The 27,447-nt window shown below is 44.8% G+C and overlaps 3 protein-coding genes across 7 annotated transcripts in view; 2 read left to right on the top strand and 1 right to left on the bottom strand.

The window, feature by feature from the left end:
* Positions 1-18: 18 nt before the first annotated feature.
* On the bottom strand, positions 19-4,127 carry LOC133165405 (NAD-dependent protein deacylase sirtuin-5, mitochondrial-like). 2 transcript variants are annotated; one of them, XM_061295049.1, is made up of 10 exons: positions 3,978-4,092; positions 3,784-3,857; positions 2,882-2,986; positions 2,493-2,626; positions 2,086-2,311; positions 1,913-2,000; positions 1,779-1,832; positions 1,160-1,283; positions 963-1,078; positions 19-861 (listed from the first exon to the last, which is right to left on the bottom strand). In XM_061295049.1, coding segments are annotated over exons 2-10 (921 nt in total). In that variant the 5' UTR covers positions 3,785-3,857; positions 3,978-4,092; the 3' UTR covers positions 19-788. The 2 variants fall into 2 exon arrangements, with proteins under 2 accessions (XP_061151033.1, XP_061151034.1); XM_061295050.1 differs by lacking the exon at positions 3,784-3,857 and having other exon boundaries at positions 3,978-4,127.
* LOC133165390 (phosphatase and actin regulator 1-like) lies at positions 3,220-24,316 on the top strand. 4 transcript variants are annotated; one of them, XM_061295019.1, is made up of 13 exons: positions 3,220-3,397; positions 4,541-4,718; positions 12,468-12,632; positions 15,749-15,829; positions 16,357-16,560; positions 16,729-17,074; positions 18,422-18,615; positions 18,876-19,032; positions 20,219-20,274; positions 21,077-21,138; positions 21,794-21,934; positions 22,629-22,705; positions 22,831-24,316. In XM_061295019.1, exons 2-13 carry the CDS (start codon positions 4,610-4,612, stop codon positions 22,844-22,846), a joined length of 1,608 nt encoding a protein of 535 aa, XP_061151003.1. In that variant the 5' UTR covers positions 3,220-3,397; positions 4,541-4,609; the 3' UTR covers positions 22,847-24,316. The 4 variants fall into 4 exon arrangements, with proteins under 4 accessions (XP_061151003.1, XP_061151004.1, XP_061151002.1 ...); XM_061295020.1 differs by lacking the exons at positions 3,220-3,397; positions 4,541-4,718 and adding an exon at positions 6,197-7,775; XM_061295018.1 differs by lacking the exons at positions 3,220-3,397; positions 4,541-4,718 and adding an exon at positions 8,864-9,935 and having other exon boundaries at positions 16,363-16,560.
* Positions 24,317-24,781: 465 nt separating this feature from the next.
* Positions 24,782-27,447, top strand: part of phlpp1 (PH domain and leucine rich repeat protein phosphatase 1) — a 28,735-nt gene continuing 26,069 nt past the window's right edge. The window contains exon 1 of the mRNA XM_061294993.1: positions 24,782-27,089. Within this exon, the coding sequence (XP_061150977.1) occupies positions 25,565-27,089 (1,525 nt within the window). The 5' untranslated portion in view covers positions 24,782-25,564. The remainder of the gene's footprint in view (positions 27,090-27,447) is intronic.

The raw sequence follows: 27,447 nt of genomic DNA, 5'->3' as shown, positions 1-27,447 counted from the left end.
GAATAAACAATGCAAGACCAGCGTATGAAATCTTTTAATAAGAATTGCACCGGCTGACTACGCATGAACAGACTTTCAGTACTGTACAAGTTTAGAAAGTGTGCATTGTAATTTTAGTGAAACATAAACTGACAATTCGGCGATTGTCCATCCTGTTAGTACGAATAAAGCACGGAAAATAATCGATGAGAATAAACGTGTGTAACGTGAGCTGATATTGCTCTGTAAAGTTTAAAGCAAACATTTGGTCAAGGCAAGAAATATCCTCTTGTTGCATTCTACCCAGCACCTCATATTGGATGACAATTTATCTACAATGGAAGCGGCAAAGATCAGTAACCCCCGAAAGTAAAGCAGCAGAACGTACGTAAATAACCCCGCGGTGTGATAACAATCCTCGGCCAACACCTTCTTGATCCCTCGACATTTTGGGTCTGTGATTTTAATTTGTGAATGTTAAATATTTGAGGAAGGTTACATAAAACATCACCTCAACAGAAAGCTTGATGAAAGTGAAATATTATTTCCAATAGGGGCAAATTAGCAGTTCCACCGTACAGGATAACGTAGACAAAGCGCGAATGACTGCATGTGTAACAACTTCTCCCCGATCATCAATCAATCAGCATATAGTTGGGCTATATCTCATTTCCCCATATTGAGCGGTGTATTCAAGTATTGACAGATGTGCAGCGCTCGCTACGTCGTAGGCATCCAAGTGCTTCCAAGGCAAACACTTGGAATAGAACAAGAGTAAAAAAATAAGCCTCTTTTGCCCCAGCGCCGCTTTAGACCACCTCGGACTCGTGTGGCGCCAAAGCTGCTGGCAGTGTGGTTCCACACGGACCCTGGAAGTGGTACCTGCGCCAAACCAAAACAATCTGAGCTATGATATAAGGGCCGAATATGTTGTCACACCAACATCTCCCGCATCATTTGATCCTCTTGCACGATCCACTTACGTGAAGTACTCGGACTTTGGTGTTGCTCGTAGGTTAAATTCCGCCACGGGGACGCCCCTGGACGCCACCTGGGGACCGAACATGGCCGCCGGGTAAACGATTGACGACGTACCCACCTAGCGGGGGGGGGGGATGACAGCCCCAAGTTAGAATACGTGAAATGTACCACACGAGTGTTTCACATGCACACTACTTACCACCAGACAAAGATCACAGATTTCCAGTTCTTTTTCCACCTTGGTCAGGAGGTGAGAGTCCAACGTCTCTCCGAAAAACACAACGTTGGGCCTCAGCAGACCGTTGCAATCGCTTTCGGAACACCTTGTTAAAAGTACAGTCAAGCTTTTAGGTGATTAAATTCAATGTCGTCGGAGCCATCAGTCGGTTTCTTCTGTGCTGGCCTGTGGCGTAATGTGGAATAACAGTGGGTTTTCTTTTTTGGGGCTTTTTAAAATAGTCACCAAAATGACTTCAACTTATGTTTTGGGGTGTGTTGTTTTCTGTGTTCTGTCAATGTGAACGTAGCCATATGTATCACTTGACATTGGACATGAAAACAGGCATATGGACCTGCAGGGCAAATCCAGCTTTAGAACATCACTGCCCTCTAGTGGTTACCTTGCGTAAGTAGGAAGTTGAGAGCCCACTACACTTCATGAAATGGGAGGCTGAAGTTGAAAATGGGGAAAAAATTATATTGTGCCATTGGGGGGAAAAAACTCAACAATTCTGATAAACCAGTAAAACTTCCTTATTTGTCAATGTTGAAAAATTCCACAGTGATGGCAGCCACTTGTCACACTCCACTTGACTCACCTTGGCAGTTTATCCACTGGAATGTCAGCATCGGGCACATTTGGGTCAGGTGAACTGCACGAGAAGAAAAATGGCGAGCATGGAAGAGCAAAGTGCGCGTTGTGCTTTTAGAAAAAAAACACATTTGTGTGTACCCCTTGTTCTTGAGGGCCGCACATATCGGGCTGCGCCTGTTGACGTCCACATCGCCGCAACTCACGCAGCGCGTCTCTGTCAGGCTGCCTGCACTTAGACACGACGGGTTCATCACACACAATTTATCAACTAATAGTTACTGATAGCAAATTCATTTTTTCAGTCCACCCACCGTGAATCCTAAGCACGTGTTTGGAGCCCGCCCGCTGGTGCAGGTCGTCGATGCACTGCGTGATGACCACCACTTGACGGCCTTGCTTTTTCAGCCGGGCCTCGCACTCGGCTATGGCCAGGTGCGCGGCGTTGGGCTTCTTGCTCAACGCCACCTCTCGCCTGTGATGGTAGAACTCCCAGACACGCGATGGGTAGCGAGAGAAGGCCTCCGGGGAAGCCAGGTCCTGTCAAATCCAAGAGATAGTGGTTTCAATTGACTTCAATGGAAATGAAAGGGAAGCGTAACATCAATCACGTGAAATATGCAACAAATAACCTAACTTTACTGGCTGGCTGTGCCGAGACAAATTTGAAGAAAAGTTGCTGAGATATATGTGTCTTAAATAAAAAATAAAAAGCACACACTTGGGACTGCCATTTCCTCCATTTCTCATGTTCACCCCGGAATGTTGGGACCCCGCTCTCAGCGCTCACACCGGCCCCGGTGATGATGGCTACGTGCTGGGCTTTAGAAAAGACCTTTCGGAATTCAGACATGTCTAGAAAACAAGCAAACAATTCCAAAATTGAATATTGGATGAATAAGTATGACAGCTGTAGGAGGGAATTTTACTACTATTCTTAACCAGTCACTGGAACGACACTATGCTAAAATGAATTGAATCAGACACGCGCACATAAATAGATAAAATTCACAACATTGTATGACTTCTATAGTGTGTTACTTTTATGAATAATGAAATATCACAACAAAAACTCTGCCACTGTACTATATCAAAGTGGCTTCCTGCTACCTGAGCTGGAGCTGGTCTTTTCCGCCAAAGGTCCGCTGGTCGCATGACTGCAATACAAGCGGAGGCCGAATGACACAATAGCGCGACGCTGAAGCAGCATTGTCACTGAAATAGAGGTCAAAAAGAAAATAGTACATTATACTTTAGACAGATTCAAGAGTCAAATAAGGGCAGAGGACAATAATAATAATGCCCTTAGCCTTCACCCAAAAAGTATAGTTGTTGCAGGTTTGCATAAATATGAACTGTGGTAAGTAAGTAAGTAAATAAATAGCATATGAAGAGGACTATTAACCCAATCTGATGGGTTAATATTTTGAACTGCGATGTGATTTACTCAAACAAATCGCATCAGTTCAGTTTTCACAATAACTAGCATGTTGCTTTATGGGTGCAGAAGAGCAAACACTCCCTAAATTGTGTCCGAACAGGTTTTACAAGATTAAACAACTTGGTTTGTTATATCAACTCTGAAATCTAAAATTCGGCAAATGCAAGAAAGGCTTCCAGATTCACGTACTGTAATTTTTATTATTGTTGGCGTTGCAATGACTTTCAAAAGGAAAAACTAACATCGAGCGAGAATAAATGAGATTATTGTATTTGTTTGCCTGCCGTTGAAATCTCGCGATGTGTCGATGTGCGACGGTCGCTTTGCTCGCTGTATAAAAAGGAACTGATTAAAACGAGTTCCTTGGAGAAAAGGTTGACCGACATTTTTGATACAAATAGAGTTTCCGATTATGTTAATATAAAGAATTTAGTTTAGAATTTAGAAACTTCCCGAGAAGTTACCTTATTTACTACTTTTGTGTCCGTGCAAACAGGAACTTTTTAAAAACGGAATTGTTTAACCATAATGGAAAGTTAAAAGATTCTTCGTTGGTTATATGTTCACTTACTTCTTTTTTGTAGCTCTTTGGTGTCAAGGAACTCGAAAAGCGACCTCAAGGGATGGCTTGTTTACTTTTCTTGCCTGCCACAAATAACTAACGTAAATCCTTACCTGAGTGTCGTAAAGCCCACTTTCGAAACGAGTGGTGGTCATGGACACTAATAAGACTTTTCGTTGCTCATATGTTCGCGACGCAGTTACCTTTATTTTGTAGTTCTTTGGCAAACGACCGTGCTTGATCCAGTTCAACTCTGCTGGCCACAATTAATAGTCGTAAATCTCATCCAAGTGTCGTGCCGCTTTTAAAAGTCGTAAGGGAGGAGCGGAGTGACCTCTGCTGGGATTTTTCTTCTTTTTTTTTTTTTTTACAAATTTATAAAAACACTGTATTCAAGTTGACCAATTTACCAAAAAAACCGTTTTTTTTGTCGCTTTTTTTCATTCCACAGATTTTATGTTTCAGATGTTTGCATATGTTTTATTAGTATATGTGTTCTTATGATAACTAAATAGTGATGGTGCTGCATCTTGAAGGAAGATTATATAAATATAGTGGACTATCTCTCTCTCTCTCTCTCTCTCTCTCTCTCTCTCTCTCTCTCTCTCTCTCTCTCTCTCTCTCTCTCTCTCTCTCTCTCTCTCTCTCTCTCTCTCTCTCTCTCTCTCTCTCTCCTCTCCTCTCCTCTCCTCTCCTCTCCTCTCCAACTCCCTCTTCCTCCTCCTCCTCCTCCTCCTCCTCTTCATCATCGACACCTTCATCCCAGCGTGGCCGCCACTGTGGTGAAGCTCGCCCCAGTCGGCGAGCAATTATCGGTGGGCCCTGGCTCGGGTTGATGGCGACCACACCGGACAGCACTGACCGCCGACTAATCCGCAGATTGCGCTCCAGGAGAGACACCCCCTATTTGGTCGAAGCCCGCTTCTCCTTCAACCTGCGGACAGGTAGGACCATCCTTTTTTTACGTTATGTCGTCATGCTGACGATCAAACCCAAACCACATACGCTGATGTATTACTGCTCCATTTGGGCTGCGTCCATTCCCCGCGGCGGATGGGACTGAGATGTTACGCAACTTTGTGGACTCACACAACAAAATGCTGAAGTGAATAGCAGCTTTTTTAATGCTTGGTAATTACTACCAGCGCGATTACGTAAGGGGAAGAGGCGTCAACGTGTCCTGGACTAGCCCCCATGTTGTGCTGTTGGTGGTCAAACACACGCACACGCACAAATGCATTGCTTTTTGCTTTGGACCAGCACCCTGCAATGCACTCTTATTATTTATACGTTACGTTTTACAAGGCAGGTCGCATCCCGTTGCTATGGTGACATTTTGGGTGATGTCTGCGTGTGTGTGTATGTGTGTGGCAGTCACTAAGCTGTGTTGTTGTACATGCCACATCCATATCGTGCTGTCATGTGTCGTTAAGACCAAGATAGATAGATAGATAGATAGATAGATAGATAGATAGATAGATAGATAGATAGATAGATAGATGGATAGATGGATAGATGGATAGATAGATAGATAGATAGATAGATAGATAGATAGATAGATAGATAGATAGATAGATAGATAGATAGATAGATAGATAGATAGATAGATAGATAGATAGCATGTGCTTATCGCCACCTCATCTGCAGTTGAGTAGATAAACCTTTTTCGGGCCAGCACAATCAGATGAATGAATCCTTTTTATTTAGAAAGAAAAGGTCTGCACAAACAGACACTTGAGGTCCAAAACACGGCAACCATCGTTGTGTGTGTGTGTGAGTTCTATGGAGAGCAGCTTGTTGTGGTTAAAATTGTACATTTGTTATCTCTCTCGACTCTACAACAAACCCGTGGAGCGTGCGGACGCTACGGGGGCGACGTGTACAACAGCACTGTTGACTCACTTCCACCTGAAGAAGTAGAGCAGAATTTAGCTTGCTTATCGCCAAGGAAACCAAAAGGCTGGTGGGCAAGGTTGTGGCTTTTGGATGAGCTTTGTGTGAGGATTTGTCAGATGGAAGAACAACACTTTCATTTTTACCCAAAAAGAGCTTGGCAAAATAAAGACAACATCCAGCCATATGTGGATTGCAATTTAGAATACAAATAGAAGAGGCTTTCATTAGTAGTGTCGAAACTACTATTGTATAACTACGTATATTATAAATCAAACCATAAGGTAAGCAAAGCTGCATTGAGTTTTGTCGGAAGCTCAGATTAGCATTAGCTTCGCTAACAACATTGAGCAAAACATTCAGTGCATATTACAGATACAGTATGTCAATAAGACACCGTAGAACAGTTTTAAATTGTGGAAAAAAATGGATGACCTAAAAAATATTGGGGTAGAGAGTAAAGCTAAATTCAGTTAGCCAAGCATTGTGCCGTGTTCCTCACAACAGGAGTGCTGGTAGGAGGCGGCAAGACTAGTTAAGCCTCAAACACGCATGTAAACTGACTGTTTTTAAATCTTGCATCTTAAAAAAACACACACCCATCTTCCCCGCTCGGCTGCGTGCGGGCCGGGCCTTCTTGTGCTGAATAAAACATCAATCTGGGGGAAATATGAGTAAAAATAGTCATGCAATATCCGAGACTATGGAGAGAAAAAGAAATACGATTTCAATAAGAATGGAACTGTGTGCTCCTTTCACTCTCATTTAACGGCTCTTCTGTGGCACACTTGATGGAAATGGGAACGGCTCCTGACTGTGATGTGCTTCCCACAAGCCAGCCGAGAAATAATAATCCTTTGCGTGTGTGTGTTTTACCAGCAAGCAAGCAGAAAGGAAGCTGCATGACAATATGCTTATGGCTGATATTTATAGTAAGTGTGTGTCAGCTCATTGGGCACAGAGAGGCAAGAAAAGCCAATGCAATATTTAAGCAAGTGAGGACAGAGGGAATACTGTAGCGGTGGGCGCCATCGATCCACGGGTCATTGTAATTCACCGTTCGTCCTTGTGTGAACAAAAAATGAAGTGTGTGAATCTGGGTTTGCTGAGGCGGGAACTTGTTTACGAGTAATAAGACTCTACACTTGTTTTAGTTGTATTTTATACAATCTACTGTGATATTCATTTTTCCAGATGGAAAAAAAAGAAAGACATTTATTTGAGGGTGGTATCTATTTGTCAAATTAAATGGACATCACACATCTTGATTATAACCAAGTCATTCAAGTTCACACATCCACGCAATTATTTGCACATAAAACAAATGAAGCAGTGTTATTGTGATCAGTCACGCGGTCTTTAAGAGAAAGAGAGGCATCCATTAAATGTTGAGTGGCATTTATTTATGGTTGCTGTCCCCAGTGCTGCTCTCACTGTTGCTGCATTTCTGCTGAGTAAGTGTCCCTTCAACAAATACTCCCAAGTCAGTTCAGTCCAAGCTGCAATGCAGCACTCAGCAATGACTCAGTGTTATGTCTGCAGAAAAACACACACAAAAAGTAATCATTCCCCAAATTATCATTTTGTTTTGCACAAGAACCTCACAAATGCCAGATGTGAATGTATATAAATGAACAATATGTGTATGATTGTGGCTGTGGGGAAAAAAAGTGAGAGGGGACGGGTCTGTGCATAGATTGGAAGGAGTACTACTGCCCTCTAGTGGAGTGGAGACAGCAGCAGGCAAGTGAACGTTGAAGTTGAATGCGTCGTTGCTGCCGTCAAACGACTTTGCAAGCTGTGGTAAAATCGGCAGACACGCTGCCAAATATTAAATTCGACGGTTTTTTATGTGGCGCAGTAAAAATCTGATATTATTGCAGCTGTGGTCAGAAATGTTTGGACATTGGCTGGCAGCAAAGAGCTCAACTATGGGAAAACGTCTGACGTAACTTGTGTGGCAATCATCACGCACGCACGGAGCTGTTTACATTTGGTTACCGTCTTCTCATTTTTTTTTCACCGGCAGTGGAGTGGAAACATTCACACAATGGATGTTGCAAATGTGCTTGGACGTGGATGCGGTAAGCGGATTCAACATTTAACAGGTAAATTAGATTTGATTTTTTTAGTATTCAAAGCCTATACATATACGAAATTAAAGTTTTCTGTAACGTAATTGGGTCTAATTGACCCCCTACATCTTTGTTGAACAAAAATATTCACTAGACCGGAAACCTGTAGTATATAAAGGACATAAAGGACATAAATAGCAGGCTTTACCATACGTAAGATCGTCTTTGAATGATGTGACTTAATGACGTTTGAAAGCTTCAAAGACCCATTTTTTTTTTTTTTTAAACATTTTCTTCCCCTACAATTGGCCTTTGTTTTGTAACCTTACCAAAAACAGAAGATTACTTAAAAGAAATAGAAACTCTATTAAAATATCATTGGGATGGGAATATTCACGGAATGGATGTAAAGAATGTACACAGTTCAAGGAAAGAATTTAAGTTGTTGAAGTTACTAATATGGCCGCTAGGTGGCAGCATTGTAAAGGCTACTGTATAGAATGAATGGAAACGGATGAAAGTGCCACTGTATGAGTTTTGCCCTTCTCTTGAAGCAACTCAGATATTCACAACCACTTCTAAATTGCAGAAAAACAACAACAGAAATGACCACATCATATGAAAGTAGCTTCCCGGGGATGTGTTGTTTTTAGATTGAAGTACATTTGTATTTTTTTCAAGTTTGATTTTATTCAGCAAAGCAGCACATTGGATGAATGCAAGGTGAGAATGACGGATGGGTAGGGAGGGACACAGCGATATGGACAGAAGGAACAGCAGATTTGTACTGACAGGCTGTCCACTCACAACCTTTTCGGGTTTTTTTTTCTTTTTCTTTTCAAATAAAACCTGCATCACAACATTGGAAGCCAGTTCAAACCAATTTGGGAGTCTGATCCCTCCCAATATTTGACACCGATTACACAATTACCCGCAACTGCTGATAAAGTAACACCAAGGCCTATCAGGAATCTTTAATGGGCCTTTCATTTGATCTTAAGCCATTTAAAGTGCTGACCAAACTCCCAGTGCTGCTTCTCTGGACTTTGATTTGGATGAATCTACTCCCCGGATGCTTGTCTGTTACTCTGCTTGCATTACATTCTTGTCGTTTGTCTTGAATAAGTGGGGCGTTGCACTGTCCGTGGCCTCCGTGGCTTTATTGTAGGTGGTCAATTGTGGATAATCCCAATTGCTCGCACTCTGATCGTCAAACCATCCCCCAGTCCAATAATCTGGAGATCAACTAGAGTGGCATGGAAACGTAGCATACACAAGTGTGATGAAGACCAGAGAACAGTGCAAGGACACATCACCAGAGATAGACGTATTGGTTGTTGGAACATAAAAGTAATATTAATACCATGATTGGTAATATGTCAAATCTATTAGTAGCCATATGGGTCAGGTGTGTGTTGTGATGATGGAACTGGGTCAGTAGCTCACATGAGGACCTTGTAGAATACTGATTGAAAATTGATGTCAATAATTTTCGGATTTCCATTTTGATGGGGCTTGGTCGCTATCATTTGTGAACAGCAACAATTCTGTTTTCTGCTCACGTTATAAAACGATGACAGTATTTTGATTAATTAACAAAGTGAGATAACGATGAACTGTTTTTGATTGGCCTAATTATCGTCCGAAAGCAAGCTTGGACGTCTGTGTGCGCATGCGCGCGCGCGTCGTTCACGTGACCGGGCATAAAAAAACTCGCACTTGCCTATTAGAGGGCCCGCACGGCTCAGCCAATCAGAGCGACGCGCTGCTTCTCTCCCCGATGGTGGATTAGCCACAATAGGCTCCACCGCAGATTGCAGCGCTGCACCGCCGTCCGTCAAGTCGCACTTGCGCTCCACGTTGCTTCAAGCAGGGCCGGAGCTAAGATGTTCAAGACGGCGCACTACCCGAGCGCGGACCCAGCGCCTACCGCCATGCACGGCGCCTGGTGGCTCGCCGGGCACAACGCGGTGCCCGCCCCCTCGGCGGTGGCCCTGGCCGCCGCGGAGAAGCCCAAGAAAAACGCCTTCAGCCTGGCTAAAATCATGTCCCTGGGCGGAAAGAAAGGCCAGCACGGCGTCGACGCGCACAACAACAACAACAATAACACGCCCTTCGCCATCCACTGTCATATCGGCAAGGAAATCAAGCACATTTGCAGCAACTGCAGCCGCGGGAACAACACGCAGGACGGTGAGTGGGCCGGCGGCGGCGTGTGCGTGCGTGCGTGCGTGCACCCCGGGGGGGCCCTGCGGCGCCTACAGACAGGAGGATGCACAGTACACACACTTTCCCCCATCTTTATCATCGTCGTCTTAATCGCTCCATGCGTCCACTCGTGCGCTTTCTAACTTCATATTTGTTGCATGTTTACTGTTACTAAACAGCTGCCGGTATAAAATTAAAATAAATACATAGAGATGGCTCCTATAAGGCATTTCCAGTTGAGTCACATGACATCTCTCAGGCCTCTTGGGATGCAAATAAATGTTTACGGTAATGTTATTTATTATTCATTGTTGGGTGTTGCGGAGATACCGAGGCAGCCACAAAAGGATCACCTGCCTTCAAAAACGTGCCATTTATTTTTAGCTCTTTATGGATGAGTTGAAGCACTTTTTAATGCATTCGTGTTTAATTTCTTATGTCCATTTATTTTTATCCACTATAATTTTTTCAGGGAATTTATTTAATATCTGTTTTTTTAAAATTGCATTGCATATTTTGTACATATTTAAGCCGTTTTACACCTTTTTTTTTTCCTGTAGCAAAATTTCTCAGGGTTTGAGGAGAACTCAACCTGGGAACAAGTGTTGTCATTAAAAAAAATTACATTCTCAATCATAAGTTCTTGAATATTGGACTTTTGACAAAAAGACTTTGACACCCCAAAATCTTTTTGTCAAAACATCCTACAGAAAAGCTGCAATGATGTCATGACATGATCATCAGCACTCATTCTGAGATCGTCTTCAGAACTGCAACGTAAGATCACCACGATGTATCAAACATCGGCGTGTCTTTTATGGCGCTATTTTTGTCATTTTGCCCCAGCAACAGCTTCTTTTGACAGTTTGTTGTCACACAATGAACTCACTGCCGATGGTGTTATTTTTTTTTTTTAAAACCCAGTTTGTTCTTTGAAGCTGGTTGGATTCCGGATCCTCCTCGGTGTAAATTCCATCCTATCTCACTCGAAGCTTTTTAATGAAGTTGTTTGAAATCCGCCTGAATTCAATCTGCATTGTTATTTATCAGCCGACGTGACGTCGGTGTTTGGTCTCCCGACGTCGGTCGCGAAGGAGCAGAGCAGTCAAGTAATGGACCGTGAGCCGCTGTCTGTTGTCTTGTCCTACGACACCTCGGGGTGGTGGCGGTGGCGGCTGACTAGCTTCTCAAGTGATACGTTTGTGTTGGATTGGCAAACGGCGGTGTTCATGCCGAGCGATGTGCTGACCTTGACGCGCATTTCACACTTGGTTAGAGGTCGCTGCGCATGTCCACACATGAGGCAGCCAGGTCATGTCAGCGTTTTCCATTTTGCTTGATAGAGCATTTTATATTTCCTGGAAACACTACAGAAAGGGAAATGTACTGTATTTTCCGCACTATAAGGCGCACCTTCAATGAATGGCCCATTTTAAAACGTCCATATATAAGGCGCACCGGATTATATGGCGCACCTTCAATGACTGGCCCATTTTAAAACTTTGTCCATATATAGGATATATATATTTGGGCCGCGGGCCGGACTTTGGACACGTCTGCTGTAGTGGCTCAATATTGGCTGTCGGCTTTTGAGAAAATCGGAGGTTTTTAGGTGCGCCTTATAATGCGGAAAATACGGTACTTTCTTGTGATAACTGTGTCATTCCATTTGATTTAAGCATAAAAGTAGAAAACAAAGCATGTCGATAATTTAATTTGTGGTGACTTTGTTCTGTTTTTTTTTTTTTAAAGTTGCTAATATTCGCACATGATGACTTTACAAGTTTGAAATGTTGTTTTTTGCGTGATACATAACACGTTTCAAGCAACTCTACTGATTAGTTCTGAGCTTGGCCTTTTGTGCGCCGCCGTTTTGTGTGCCGCCATCTTGGTTGCTAATGCTTAGCTGACCGACTCGTGTAATCAATCCAGTGTTGAGTGAGACGGCAATATGATCGCTGTTTACTTTAGGGAGCTGTTTCAAACGTTCAGATTCGACAACTTTGCCATAGCTTGCAACTAAACAATTTTTGATGCAGCGTAATCAAACACGGCACTCCGAAGGGTGTTGTCGTGTAAATATTGAATGAAGCTCAGCAAGAGTTCTTCTTGATGATGTGTCGTTTTGCTTGCAAAGTGTTTATTGGCAGATTTATGTAAAACACTTGAAGCGTATAATGTTTGGCATTTTGGAGTATGGCTGACGTACTGATGAGTCCAAAAATTAGCAGCAATATTACATTCTTTTAGGATATTAGGATATTCTTTATTTCTATTTTATGGTTGTGTTCTATTAGAATAAATATTTGAGGGGCTGCATTTATTTTTATTTTTTTTAATGCAGTCTGTTATGCAGGATTTTTTTTTTTTTTTGATGCTCATCCAGTTACTTGAGAATTCTGGAGGCGACTTGGCCCAGATGCATCCCGCTCGGACTTAGTGCGCTTAAGTGCTGGATCTTTTGGCACCGACATCGCACTATCCTCACCTTTCTGTCTATTGTTTGCTCCCTCGCAGCCGAGGAGGTCGAGAGGCTGGCCGTGATGCGATCCGAGACGTTGGTTTCCGGCGCCCACACGCCGCCCATCCGATGTCGGAGCAGGCTGGCCACGCTGGGCCGCCTCCTCAAACCCTGGAAATGGAGGAAGAAGAAGAGCGACAAGTTCAAGCAGACTTCGGCCGGTATGTTTCATCAAAATAAGCCATTTTTGACAAACGCTAGTATGCAAGCGGGATGTGGATATTTCAATTCTGGGTCACGGGAAATGTTCCTCCCACGTCTTTTGACCTTTTGAGTGAAACGTTTTATTTTCCCGGAGAATTTAGTTCACATGCAGCTTGAAGGCTCAGCTCATCACCGTCGCTGCAAATTGAGAGGTGTAGAAAATTGTGTTGAAAAGTAAAAAACAAAAAACAAAAAAACAAATTGCTCTTCCCGCAGAAATGGTGTGTGAACGCTCGATAAGTGCCTTCCCGAAGCTCATTGAAGGAGCGCATTCATCATCAGGGAAAGTGATGGCTTCATCAAAGCAAATTGTGGCAATCCATTAAAAGTCAGCACATTTCCTCGGGGATGAATCAAGTATCTGCATCAGCTCACCTCGCTGACCTCTGGCTGGCTAGCTAGCAAATCTGCCCCGCAGGAGTCGGATGGCGTCACACCGAGTGGGTGCCGGCCAGCCGTTGAGTGCTCCGAGCTTTTTATGACGCCGTGACCTCATTGCTTTTTCTGTCGGCGATCTCGCCATTTGTTCATTTCAAAAGTTTGGTAATGGAACAATCATTAGCCTTAATTGTACTTTTACATTTACTTAGCTGCATTTCGATTTGAAGCCAAAATGAGATTTCAAAACAAGGCCGAAAGCGGCGCTATTAAGAGGAGGAGGTCATCGCCGCTCATCTCATTCAGCATCGTTTGAACCCCGTTCCAAATCGATCGCCGTTAAAATGGAAAATTTGCCGCATGTAATCAGTCAACGCGGAGACGCTCGGCAAGATCGCCATATTGAACTTGGTTGAAGGAAAACGGATACACAATGGCTTCAATACTTTTCTTCTTTCTTGGTTCTGTCATCGGGTACTAGATAGAGCAAACAACAAATAAATACGTCATTAGGAATTCAGCGACGGTGATCAGCAGTCTTGATGCAATTGAGGCCGGTTTTTTTTTTTTGTCTCTGTGTTTGTTTGTGCGTATGTGTGAGAGGCCCGAATCCAGATTGAAAGCCCAACCGTCCGCATCTCAATGAGTTTTAGCCAAGCCTCTGATGTTTTTTCCGTTAATGCCCGAGCTTCTCATTGATAAATCCCCATGAAAGTTTTAATACCCTCTTTTTCGATCTTTGAGGATTGTCTCGGGAACAACAACAAAAATAAATAGTCACGGTTGAGCCTCTGGGCTTTGGTAGAACGTGTTCCGACTATCTGGGTCACTTCGCAGTGGAAGTGAAGCATTCGCAGATCAATACGGGCAGAGCTCAGATATGCCAGTCTGATTTAATATGCCCTGAGCCGAGTCTCTGATGAGCACCTAATCCTCTCATCTCGCGCTGCAGATTGAGTGGCTACTCGGGGGCCCCTTCCAACTCCACACAGGGGCGTCCTAAAATAGAACTTTATTTTAAGGCTTTTTCTTGATTAGCACCATTCTACTTTAGCACTGACGGCCGTTCAGCACATCAGTCGGCTTTAGCTTTACAGTTGTAATTTGTAAAATAAATTTCACCCCCCCAAATTTGATTTATACTCCAGAGTGGCTTGTTTATTTCTTCTTCTTTATGATGCATTTTTTTAAATATATCTTTTTTTTTTATATTTTAATATACGGTGATCAAAAGTCCATGGAATGCTCAATGATGCCTGAATGCATTATGTTGTATAATAAGTTGTTTATGACCATTCATTGCCAATTATTGATAACTTGCATAATCGAAATAATCCACATGGTAAAAAAAAAAAGCAGGAACGCGTGTACGGCAAACGTGTCATAATACAATTACCGTAAAGCGATCGTTCCATGCCAGTTATTGATGATAAAAGGCATCTTGCATAATCAACAAACAAAAGGACGCGGCATAATCCACAGGGTCAAAAAAAGGTCGCTGCGGGACTGTCACAAAATGCCAGCGTGTAGGCGTCATCGCTATTCATTCATTGCGCAGTGGAAATAAAACGAGTCAAAGTAATCCGCAGCAGGGGGGTTACAAAAAAAAGGGGGGGGGGGGTGATCGCGCAGAGTTCAGATGGGTCGATATGAGTAATTTTGTAATAACGTGCGACTCCAGGCAATCTATTGCGATGTTTTGGCAATATGTCATTATTTGCAGCAAATGTCTTTTGGCGGCTCTTTCTGATGAAATCTCCCGCAATTGCGAGCTTAAGCTTTCTACCCATGAATCTATTTTTGCGCAGAGTAGCTCCAGCGTGCAGGTTGGATATACATCCGGCAAAAAAAAAAAAACAATGACTGTCAAAGATGCGTCCTCGTTAAGCCTTTGACTTAATGGCGTTGCGTAACAGCGTCCATCCCTGTTATGTCATGTCAAGCTTTGCTTCATTACTTTTCATATTGGATGAAACTGAAGTATAATCCCGTCCGTCCTTTTCTGACAGGTTTTGCCTTTGCTGGTTTATACTTGGCATGAAGTGTAAAGCGGTCCGACAGGTGCTTTAAAAAAAACAACAAAAAAATCTGACCATTTGATTGTTAGCATATTTAAACATTCGGCCAAATAATGAATTACCCCGCTTATTGATGTAAAAGAATCATTTTACCGGACGCAAATCAAGTCTGGAGCGTTTTTGCAGACTCGTTTCCTAATCTCAACGCTTTGCATGCTATTTTTAATCCACGTTCACTCCGTCTGAGTTAATTAGAGGCCACAAATGCTGTAAATGGACAATGAGGATTCGTTTGAGTGTTGCAGCTCATCCTCATTCCACTTAATTGGTTTTCATGCCGAGCGTAGATTTTTCAAACAAGGATTCTTTGCTCAAGCCTTCCCGACACACTTAGGCCTTCCCATGCTCGGGAGCCTAAAAATAGATCATTTTGTGCATTATGCAGCAAGAGTATAAAAATGTTGTTCTTTGGGTTTTGTGCTTTTATCGCCTCTCTTAATGGAGTGTTCCCAATTCAGCGTTGTTCAACTCAATTTCCTCCGCTTGTGCGTTCATCAAGCCGGACCAGATAGTTGGACATTCCAGTTTATAGAAGATTAGATGATCAAATGTACGTGCTGTGAGGTTACAGCAAATGGATGGTTGAATAAATCTCCTCCCCTTTCCTGCTCACCCAGCACTGGAGAGGAAGATGTCCATGCGCCAGACTCGAGATGAGCTGATCAAGAGGGGAGTGCTGAAGGAGATCTTTGAAAAAGGTGAGCCGCTTCATACCACATCATCATAATGGCACGCCCCCCCCCCTTTCTTTTTCTTCTTTTCTTTCAAATTATGCCTGTCAGATGAAAACTCGTCAGCTCCTGGCTGTTCTTTGAATTCTTCATTAATCAGCAATCTCTGAAGTGCACTCTTCAAATCTCACGCAGGCTAGCTGCTGATAGAATCTTTCATTATACATTTTTTTCGAGGGGGGGGGGGGATTTATATGCTTACCGTAATTTTCGGACTATAAATCGCGGTTCTTTTTTTTCATAGTTTGGGTGGGGGGGGGGGCGACTTATACTCAGGAGCGACTTATATACATATATATGTTTTTTTTTACTTTTTTGGGCATTTTATGGCTGGTGCGACTTGTACTCCGGTGCGACTTATAGTCCGAAAATTACGGTATATAAAAGCACTTTGGGGCAGGCAGGGTGCTTCATGCAGATTCTTGCTTCTTTGTATTTTTATTTATTTTATTTGTTTATTTATTTACTGATTGCCCCTCCCTCCATCCGCTCAGCAACAGGTGAATTTCGCTCCTCCATGGACGGCGGAGTCTGCGCTCAGGAGCCCCCCATCAAGTCGTCCATGCTCCTAGCCCCCAAGAAGTCTGTCAGCTACGCAGGCGACCTTCAGGACAACCCCGCCAAGCCGCCGCTGTACCACAAACAGCCGCCGGCTCTCCCTCCCAAGCCTTTTGCTCGCATCCCAAACCATTGCACAGGTCAGCCAATGTTCTAAATATTGCCGTACTTTTATTCAATCCTCCCGTCGTCAATCTGTCAGTCAGCGCAAAGTGGTATTAGGCTGACCTAATTCCATCAGGGCGCGTCTGAGCTCCACGAGATTTGTTTGTTTGTCTGAATAACGTCGCGTTATGATTCCTCTCCAGATTCTTGCCAGCCAATGAAGTTGCCCTGCATGCCCGGGGCAAAGCACTCGCCGCCCCTCCCGCCCAAAAAAGTCATGATTTGCGTGCCTCTGGGGGGACTGGACTGCGCCACGTCCCCGTCTCCCTCCCCCAACCCCCTCGGCGCTGTGTCCCAAAAGTGCGGCCTAGCCCAGGTGATGCCGGGCCACCACGGCAGCCTGCTGCCCTCTCAGTTGGCCGCGCTGTCGGCTCTCCACCAGAACCACGGTCATCCTCTGCAGCTACAGTACGGCAGCTTGCACGGGCCGAGCCGCATCATCGAGGAGCTCAACAAAACGCTGGCGCTGTCCATGCAGAGGTTTGAGAGGTAAGTCGCCCCCTGACGTCGGGGTCAGTAAAGCCGATAGTGAAGCAGAAGCAGGGCGGGATTATGGATCAGCGTTTAGCATTTATTCCCATGCCTCTTATGCTTGGCTGGATTTACACCGCAGGTCCAAGTGCCCACTTCCCGTTTAGATTTGGGATAACTGGACCAAAATGTTGCGCCTTAAGTGCATATAAATGACTCAAGTCTCAGGACAGCAAAGACAACAAGGGAGTAATCATTGATTATCCAAATATTTCCAAGCATTTAGTTGACCTGGCTTGATTCCAATCTGAGGATATTCAATTTTGTACATCCCCATACACTGTAAATCAAGACTTACCGTATTTTCCGAACTATAAGGCGCACTGGACTATAAGGCGCACCTTCAATGAATGGCCCATTTTAAAACTTTGTCCTTATATAAGGCCGCACCGTTAATGTCAGATTTTTAATCCCAATCAAATAATTCTCCATTTTATCTTTTTTATTTCAACTTCAGACGCAACAAATTACTTTATAATGATCCATAGTCTTTTTGATTCAGCGGGCCACTTATGATTGATTTCATGACACAATGCTTCGGGCCAGTTTAAATTTAGGAATTTGGTCCATATATAAGGCGCAGCGGACTATAAGGCGCACTGTCGGCTTTTGAGAAAATTTTAGGTTTTTAGGTGCGCCTTATAGTTCGGAAAATACGGTAATAATATCCCTTTACTACTTGAGATGCTTGAGCACAATTTTAGTCCTATCAGGTGTGTGTGTACGTCAGGTTGCCCGTTGATATCAAAAACGCCGCGACGAGGCCGCGCCGTTCCAAAATCTGACTGAACACAGCGCAGCATGGCTAGATTGATTTGAACTCGGTGTGTGTGTTTGTGGTTGTGTGGGCGCAAGCTCGCGCGCAGCGTAGGCGTCCCCGGCATCAAGTCGGCCTGACATAACGCGATCAGCTGCTCCTTTGCAAGAGCTCCTTACTACCTTCCTGTTTGCAGAAAAGCCACATGAAATCTGATTGGATCTTACGTAAGCTCCTCGGCTGCCGTCTTCTTGTCGCCAAAAGCCATTTGAGAGGGCTTGTAAGGAAGGAAAATGCTCATGGCACTGCGTACAATTAGTCCGGAAGAGGGGAAACGGTTATGTAACGGCGGCGGGTCATCGGATGAAACCGATGGGAAGGAAGCCATACCTCAACGTATCAGAAATACACAGAACTCAAGGGAGAGGAAACATGCGGCCCGTGGGCTATGTTCGGCCCCTTTTTTCATTTGATATAGGCCAGAACAAATTGAGCCGTAATTCCTTAAAAAAAAAAAAAAAAAATTATCATTTTGCTTTCTCTCCTAGCTCTTTGCTACACGTCAGCAGTCAGTGCGCTCCTCAGGACAGACGGGAAGTGCCGTCGGTCATCGTTGACTACGAAGACGACAAGGAAAACATGCCCAGCGAGTCCGACTATGAAGATCTGCCGAGCATGTACAAGGATGAGGATGACGTGGATGACGATGACTACGATGAGGACGACGACTCCATATTTACAAGTGAGTTGAGATTGTGCATTGAAAGCGGGAGTGGTTTAATATGCTAATGAAGCGGAAGACAGTTTTACAAGACCTCGTATGTGTTCTGGAGTTTCACTTAAGCACTTATGGGACTTTGGTAAAATATTAAAAACATTCTTGTGCCCCTTCTGTTATTTACCCATCTATTATTTAGTGCTAAGCTATTTATTTATTTATTTATTTATAAAACACCTCCAGCGCTTCCTCAATTTCTATTCACACCAGCCGTTGAATTTCAGGCACGCTGGCTCAGAAAGTACTCCGCAAAGACTCGCTGGCTATCAAGCTGAGCAACCGTCCGTCCAAGAGGGAGCTGGAGGAGAAGAACATTCTGCCAGTGCAGACGGATGAGGAGCGGCTGGAGTCCAGGCAGCAGATTGGCACCAAACTCACGAGGTAAGCTAGCTCTTAGCGGCTGCTTGCGTTGGCCAAGTATTGTAATTCAGGACCATGTCCCTAATTAAAAGACGTCTGAGTTACTGCGGGATTGGAAAGAATGACATAAAACGGAGAAGCTCATGAGAACCAGCCAACTTCAGACTGAAGGATAACAGAATATTTTATTTATGGCGACGCAAACAGAATTTTTTTTCCCCCCCCTAACTTGTTCCCATTTTTTACTAGAATAGGCTGGGGGCACACCACAGGGTCGTGATGGTTCCATTGTTGCCCAAGTACACAAAGTGTCACCAAATTAGGACAAATGACAAATTGTAACTAATAATTCATATATTATGGCATCAGGATTTTTTTTTTCCCCAAGCGTGACTGCACATCCCAATACTGCTCATAAGTCAACAAGATTTTGGAAAACGGCACTCACTCTTCCCGTCTGCCAAAATGATCATTCTGTCTTAATTTGAACTGACAATACTTCCAATTCCGAGCTGAAGGAAATATGAGAAAGCGGGGTGTTTCTTATTCAAACGCTTCTTTCTCCCCTTTCATGTTTCCATTTTAAAATCCAACAAGGATAAATTCTTTATCTCACTGAAATGAGGCTCTTAAAATGGTGCTGACCTAATTTTGGCAGCACGTAGCGCCCCCCCCCCCCCCTCGTCGCTCGCGCATCACACCGAATCACCGCAATGCATCTCTACCCGATTTGCTCCACATCGCAGCGCCACCTCGAATGCAGCAATTTACGAACGATAGGAGAAGTCGGCAATATGGTTGCAAGCGAGGAAGGGAATATTATCGTCCGCACGAATCAGCCGTTCCTTCTGTGATTGGAACACGGTGCATGTTCCCAGAAGGCCTGCCCGCTTTCTTGTCATGCTTCCAAAAAAAAAAAAAAAAAGATCTCATCCTCTCGCTTTCCGTTTCTTTGGCAGCGTTGTGCCCTGTAAGGTCGTCTTTTTATTGCCAGATTGAGCAGACTTGATCATCATTAGAGCACATCGTTTTTTATTTTTTAGAGACCTGTTTCAAGGCAGCTTGTAAAAGTGCCGTCAACTAGATTTTTTTTAATTTTAATCCTCTTCAGAAATTCTGTCTTGTGTGTCTTAGAGCATGTACAGGTCAATTACTCTGCTAACCATGGATGATTTGTGTGTTTTTTTTTTGTTTGTTTTTTAACAAGGCGCTTGAGTCAGAGACCGACGGCAGAAGAGCTGGAGCAGAGGAATATCCTCAAACGTGAGCATTCTGACCCTTTGCACGTCAACACACACAGACAGTTTTGTGGAATGTTTACATCGATGGAAACATTTGGAACGCTAACAATTCATTTGGTTGCGGTAGTGGAGCGGGCTTCCCCGAGGAAGTCCAGCCGGGCAGACTCTCGGCTGTATCAGAGATTCGCAGCCCTGTTGCCGGGGTACTCTGTGACTTTCACATCAAAGTGTGATTTACCAACACTTCCCCGCTCCACCCGGAGGCTCCGCAGACAAGACGACATTGGGGGGGGGGGGGGTTGTCAAAGAATTTACGAGCACGGCCTCCTCCGTTGCTCGCAAGCGTGCAAGGTTAAATCGAAAACGGAGGAGCGCTTTGTTTACATGCTAGTGAGGATTTTACGTCATGGCCTGTAGGAGTGCGGTGGAATGTTAATGTTATGTTAATATCAGACATGCTAAGGCGGAGTCTTAGTACTCAGAAGACTTGTTAACACGCTACCATCACAAGATGACAATCTTGGCCACTTGATAACACATGCATCCATATTAATAAGGAGGGATTTCTATTTTGATCCAATTGGCTAATCATGCAATCATGAGCGCGCACCAAAGGGAAAACTTGGGAGAACAAAGCAATCGCGCTCCCCCGACGCGCATCGCTAATGCTATTAAAGAGCTAATGATGAAAGCTATTTGAGGTTACACAAGCATATTGGATTTCGTATCGGGCTGCTCTCTAATTGGCCACATTAGGCGGAATGCCTGTTTGCGCCCCTCGTTAGTAATTGCACAACCGCGGTAACGCTCCTCCTTCTCCGCAGCACGCAACGAGCAGGAGGAAATCGAGGAGAAGCGGGAGATCAAGCGACGGCTGACTCGCAAGGTGAGCGAACTCAGCAGAACAAGAAATTGCATTGTTTTGTGTTCCCGGGGAGATCCGCGTCCTTGTTGCCCTTGGCCCTTGCATCATGCCGGCCGCCAAACCTTTGGACTCCGTTGAGCGTGTTCCTGTCGCTTTCAATTAAGCACCCCTGCAAGCGTTCCCCTCTTGACAAATAAAAGAAATATCTGACGTCTGCTGTATATCTTGTTAATACTCATTAGCAAGCTCCCCCAATTTGGTTTTCAATTCAGATTATTCTGGGCAAATTTCCTTCAAAAGACCTCAGCAAAGTTTCATTTCACATTACTATCAACAGAGCAGTTTTATTAAATTGATTGTAATTACATAAAAATAACAATGAAATACAGTTTCTAATTACCTAGCAAGCGGGCACCAAATGACTACTTTTTTATTAGACTGGACTTTGGTGCCATCTAGTGGTGGTTCAGGAAAAAGCCAATTTGTGATTTGCAGAAAGACATTTAGTTTCTCAAACACTTCAAATAGTCACTTAAAATAAAAATAAAAAATGCCCACCTTCAAATGGATTCCTGGTACTCTGCAGGTAAGTAATTTCATGCCTGATGGAGCAAATGTCTCAACAACTGGTGAAGGCGGACTTTTTTTTTTAACACTGCTGTTTTTGTTGTTGTAGCTGAGCCAGAGGCCCACCGTGGAGGAGCTCAGACTGGCCAAAATCCTCATCCGATTCAGCGACTACGTGGAGGTCTCAGACGCCCAGGACTACGACCGACGGGCGGATAAGCCCTGGACCCGACTCACCGCGGCTGACAAGGCCAGTAGTGCTTCCTCTTATTATGCATTTTATTGCTATTATAAATATTTAATAGAAAATGAATCGACTTTTAGGCCACGTCGTGGTGGAACTTGACAGTGTTATTTCAGACTTAATACTCCTGGGGAGGCAAAGGCCCCCCGAAGCCCTTTTTGCTTGGCTCGTGAGCCTTTTGAGCACGCAAGATCACACCTGAGGACCACTCGTAGAACTCACTGACTGTTTTGATTACGCAATAGCTCGGCTTACGTAAAGGAGGAATTGGACAAGGGGCGCCTGGGGACGGCGAGCCGTAGACATGTCTGTCTTCCTTCCTGCTCCCGACATCAAAGGCGCATTTTTAATATTTTCCCCTTCCTCTTTGAGGAACTTGGCTGCTAGTAAGAGATAATAATGTTATTCTATTGCTTTGAAATTTGATGATTTTTTTTTTCCTGAAGTGACCCAAAATAGACATTTAACATATTAAATGTATATTAAAACTGCATCATATCAGTCACATTTTTAAGAGATAATAGTATCGTTGCATCACAGTGCCCCCTGCTGGAACATTTCTTGCAGTGCATCTATTTTTCAGTAATCTATTTTTTTCACGCTTGGATGGCGTTTCGTATGTGCAGGAAAAAAAAGCGACAAAGTTAGCATTTCATTTTGTTGTGGGTTTTAACGCTCAGGTGTGTTTTTAAATGTGCAGGCAGCTATACGAAAAGAGCTCAACGACTTCAAGAGCAACGAGATGGAAGTGCACGAGTCGAGTCGTCATTTAACCAGGTAAGTTGCCGCCTAACTCAATGCCTCCAAGTCTCTATCTGCATGCACTGCTTGGAGATACACTTGCTGAGCGTCCAAATATTCTGAAATGTTTCCCTTTTTATTTATTTTTTCCCCCCTTCCAGGTTTCACCGACCATAGTTGACCATCGCTGCGTCAAGCGGTGCTGCAGGGGTAGAACCTTAAGTGCTGGACAGTCAAACGGTGCCCGTTTTCTTTGATAAGGTCAATGCCTTTTTGCCCCCCCCCCCCCCCCTTCTAGACAACCCCGTCGGTACGACACCCACCAACCAGTTAAGCCACCACCCGCTGTAGTAGCACGTCCCGTCACTTCAGCCAACCCGTTTTGTGGAATTAGCTCACTGAAACGTCGCCACGCTGAGCTCTCAGGTAGGCGCTCAGCTGTCCGTTTACTGGCTGGAGACAGAACATCCCCCCCCCCCCACCATGCTCCTGAACTGTGCAGGAGGATGCAGCGTTACCACAAGGGGGGGGCCATCCATCTTCCACCGCATTGGCGGGGAGAACGTCATGTCACTATGTGCAATACAGTATTTGATTTGGTTGCAACGCTATAGCGCCCTCTACAGTTCTGTCCTTCCCATGTCCTGTACTGTACCGACAATGTTGTCATCCAAATCGCTAACTGTGAATCCGGGGGGGGCGGGTTGCTCTCTCCAAATGTACATTTTGTTTATATTGATCAAGTCACAAATTATATTTCATTCACTCGTGTCAGAAATGTGTACATTTTATGTAAAAAAAAAAAAAAAAAAAATGCATCTGACCGATGTGCATATGTTTTATATTTCATTTTTTAAAATATTTTTGGGGGGAGATCGAGGCTTAAATGTAGATGTCGCTGGTCTTTGGGTGGAAGTATTTTGAAATAATACCAAGAGCAAGACTAATTGCAGTGTTCTTTGTCTTTTTTTTTTTTTTATTAGTATTTATCCCTCATAACCTGCATTGTATGCTTTCTTTTTACAAGTTGAACAATATGCCACTGTCTTTTTTTTTTTTTTTTTTAAACAGTGCTTATGCAGTTTATGCATTATTATTTTCTACAGCATTGTGCCAGGATGAAGTTTCCTGCTGTCATCTCCACTGAGCCAATTCGATATCTGCCTCTGTACAAATTGAACATAGCCACAATTCTGGACAATAAGTGCATTTTAATGGACTGATTTTTAAACTTCCTCATTCAAGTCATTTGCACTGCCACTAAAGCTTTGTGGGCACTCCATGTTTTTTTTTCTGTAATACATTGAATTAAGATGTGAATTGTATGTCAGGTTTGGGAAATATAGTATGTCTTCTCCCTTGGAGATTAATTTCAAGCTGTGTGGTTTGCATGGGTGTTGTATTCATTTGGAGCACAGGTCAGTTCACTTTGTAAAAAAGTTTTGCCGGTCTACTAGCCTCACTAATATTCAAAACAAAAAAAGGAAGGAAAATGCACTCCGCAATAACTTTTTCCTTCTCATATGGAAATTGGACACCCTCAATACATTTCAAAGTGTTATTCCACTCCCTCACCCTCGGCCAACCCTTTTGGAATACAGAATGCCATGTAAAAGATACGTATTGCAAATTAAAATCCCATTTCTGAATGCATTTCTACTGTATGTTTTTTATTGTGGCGATCACCAATTCCGCCATAGCTTTCGATTTTTAGCAGGTATGACCGTTTTCCATCCCTTGCAAACAAAGTGAGAAATCCCCCTATTATTAAAGATGATCGGGAGCGATTATCCACTAGAGTCTACACCACTGTTGACAAACTCACACAAATATGAAATCTTGGGGGCCTGCCAAAGCCTGCCACGTCGTTTTACATCTTCATATTGCTTGCTAAATGGAAATTTTCGTTTTTGCAAATCATATTTTTTTTTGTGTGTCACAAATGACAGATATTCCAAGCATTCTTCTTTTACTCTCAATATTGTTTGCCACAACTTTCCCTAGCCTCTAATTTCAAATTTGTTTAAAAAAACTTGTTTTCAGTATGCCCTCCTCACCTGCGGGGTCGCTGTGGCCCGCGGATACGAATATTAATTCGCGTTTAGTCCTCCAGAGGGCGGGAAACGCCTTCATATCGACAGATGCCGCTCACGTGAAATGGCGTCCCGGTTGCAACTTTATCAGCTTGGACACTTGACAGAAACGCCACCAAGCTTTCTTTCGCTGCGGATTTGACAACTTTATCAGCGGGTACCACAGTACGACCGTCGTCTCTTCAACGTCACTAAAGTAGGTGAGAAAATACGTCGCTCCACGGAACTAAGCTAAACCAACGGTTAACATCCAGTGAAGCTTTCCCTTCCTTAGCCGCCTCACATGGCCCAGAGCTGAGAAAATGGGAGATGTAGTTCTCAAGCCTTTCCTCCCAGCTCTGTTCCAAGAGGGACGCGAGCCGGTACAACACACATCCCAGGATGCACCGCCTTGTTGTTGTGTGGCAACGCCATCTTGACTCCTCCTCATGAATATCCATCAGGCGGTATTTGCGTAGGAGGGTCGCCCGACGTTCATTGCATATTCGAGCAGAGTATTTTGGTCCAAGCGGGACGCGCAGTCACGTCTCCGCCCTGAAATGTCCCTACGCGCCCTGCCTCCTCTTTTCCATCGACTTGAATCGGTAAAATGTTCCCTCGGAGCGACGGAGGAGACGGCGACAGGGGAAAGAAAAGGCGAGGAGTGAATGACTACTAGTGGAACAAGTGAGCGACGCCGCCGCCCGTTTGGCGGGTATTCACCACGGTGGGAACGTAGTCGGGCTTTCAAATGTAGACGCGCTCGGCCGAACCAAGTGCGCACCTTTATTTATTCCGAGCGGGGGACTTCTCACTGGCAACGATGGAGAGTGAGCAGGCTGCAGCTGACGATGGATGCAAGTTGGCGAAGAAGCCCAGCGGAGTGTCCAGCAGCCGGCGGACTCCAGCGGACGGCGGCGGACATCTAGCTCCCTCCCCCATAGACGCAAAGAACGGCAACGGTGTTCCCCATGCGAGCCGAATTGCGGCGTTGAACGGTCGAGGCTTATCCAGTAACACCGGCTCCCTGCTGCTAAAACGCAGGCGCTTAAAGCGGAACCTCAGCGCCGCCACAGCCGCCTCCTGCAACGCCGCCGCCGCCGCCTCCACCTCGGCTGTCACGGCCGGCTGCGGTGGTTCCAAAATGAGCTCGGCCCTGTCGTCTGCTTCTCTGCACACCCGGAGTCTGGACCGCAAGACGCTGCTCAAGCACCGGCAAAACATGCAGCTGCAGCCCGCCGACCGCGAGTGGGTGAGAGCCGACCTCCACCGAGGCGCCATCCACGTCTACGACAGATTGACGTCCGCGTCTCCCAGGCCGGTCCTCTGCACCGCGGACACCACCGCCGGCGAGGTTGCGAGCCGCCTCAGCAAACTCTGCGGCAAGTCCACCTCTGTCATGCGCATTTTAAGCAAAGACAACCCCAAGATGGACCAAAACGGCAATTGCAGCGTCGAGTACGAGTATAACTACAATCTGTGCAAGGTCAACGAAGACCCCGGTATCGAATATGACCACCTGCCTGGCCTGCAAGCGTCCGATTTAGGGGGGCGCCCTGGTGACAAGATGAGACTGCTGCTTATGACCAATGCAGATGAGAGGCAACAGGATGGAAAACTTTTCAGCCCTGAGTCAGAGTCCCAAGACAACATAACAGGGTCCCTGTCAGACTTGAACTTGAACTCCAATATGGATACCCCTAACGACGATGACTCAGAGCACAGGAATGGGATCGACAGCTACGGCCTCAATTCTGGCTCCGATGTGGAAAGCAGCGCTTTCGACGACCTGAGCTCCGGGGCCCGGCTCAGCGAGCACAGGGACTCCCTGAGCGACGACATGATCCTCGGCACGGACGCGTCCGTCCTCAGCCCGTCGTTCGACAGCGCCACGGAGGGCCTTGACATGTACGGCAGCTCTTCGGATGAGTTGGAGCTGGACTGCCCCACATCCGGCGCCGGCCTGGATCCCATCTGCAACGGTGTCGGCTACAAGCAGCGCAGCAACGTCTGCCTTAGCGACATGGCCGACGGCCTGCCCGCGAGCAGCAGTGCCGGCTCCTTTTCCAGAGACAGCTCAGCAGGTAACACGCCTGACATCCAGGACCCGGGCCGCGACGCCGGCAAATCGGCCCTGACCCCTGGCCACGGAGGAGGCTCCTCAGTGGAGTCCAGCCCCACGCTGTATGTTCAGCTGCACGGCGAAGCAGTCAGGAGGCTTAGCCCAGATGAGAGGCCCCTGCAGATCCAGACTGACTTTCTCTTTAAGCTTGGATTTAAGGACCCTTGGAGAGTTCAAGAGGAAGGCCTTAATACAGAAATGGGCTCCCTGCTGCGCTTCTACGCAGGTATGTAAATTTTCTTTTGTTGAATGTTGTTGCAGGCCTTGACGATGCTGCCATCTTTCCCATATTGACAGATGAGAAGTAAAGGTGAAAGGCCAACTGTAAATATGTATAGTGCATGAAAAAAAAGTTCAGTTTTAGGTTGCCAGAATGCATTGCGTGGCACAATACACCTCATTACTAAAGTTACAAGCACTTAATCTGTTCGTTGAATGTCTGTCCTATTTAACATATCCATGTTTGATTTATAGATTTATGTTTCATAATTATTCAAACCAGTGTTAAATGTGCGCAACTGCTGTCAACGGTAAGGCTACTAAACTGTTATTTTTGGCTGATGTTTGACTCTCCTTGGTGGTTC

This window comes from Syngnathus typhle, linkage group LG13 (assembly GCF_033458585.1).
Source record: "Syngnathus typhle isolate RoL2023-S1 ecotype Sweden linkage group LG13, RoL_Styp_1.0, whole genome shotgun sequence".
NCBI lineage: Eukaryota > Metazoa > Chordata > Actinopteri > Syngnathiformes > Syngnathidae > Syngnathus > Syngnathus typhle.
This window is presented reverse-complemented; position numbering and strand designations above follow the sequence as displayed.

Excerpts from the sequence above, each read along its gene's own strand:
- LOC133165405 (XM_061295049.1), bottom strand. Across the intron at positions 2,312-2,492 it reads GGAGGAAATGGCAGTCCCAA|GACCTGGCTTCCCCGGAGGC; the intron begins GTGTGTGCTTTT and ends TGGATTTGACAG. Across the intron at positions 1,284-1,778 it reads CCAGTGGATAAACTGCCAAG|GTGTTCCGAAAGCGATTGCA; the intron begins GTGAGTCAAGTG and ends ACTTTTAACAAG.
- LOC133165390 (XM_061295017.1), top strand. The coding sequence starts at position 9,629 with ATGTTCAAGACGGCGCACTACCCGAGCGCGGACCCAGCGCCTACCGCC. Across the intron at positions 15,830-16,356 it reads GAAGGAGATCTTTGAAAAAG|CAACAGGTGAATTTCGCTCC; the intron begins GTGAGCCGCTTC and ends CCATCCGCTCAG. Across the intron at positions 18,616-18,875 it reads CGACGACTCCATATTTACAA|GCACGCTGGCTCAGAAAGTA; the intron begins GTGAGTTGAGAT and ends GTTGAATTTCAG.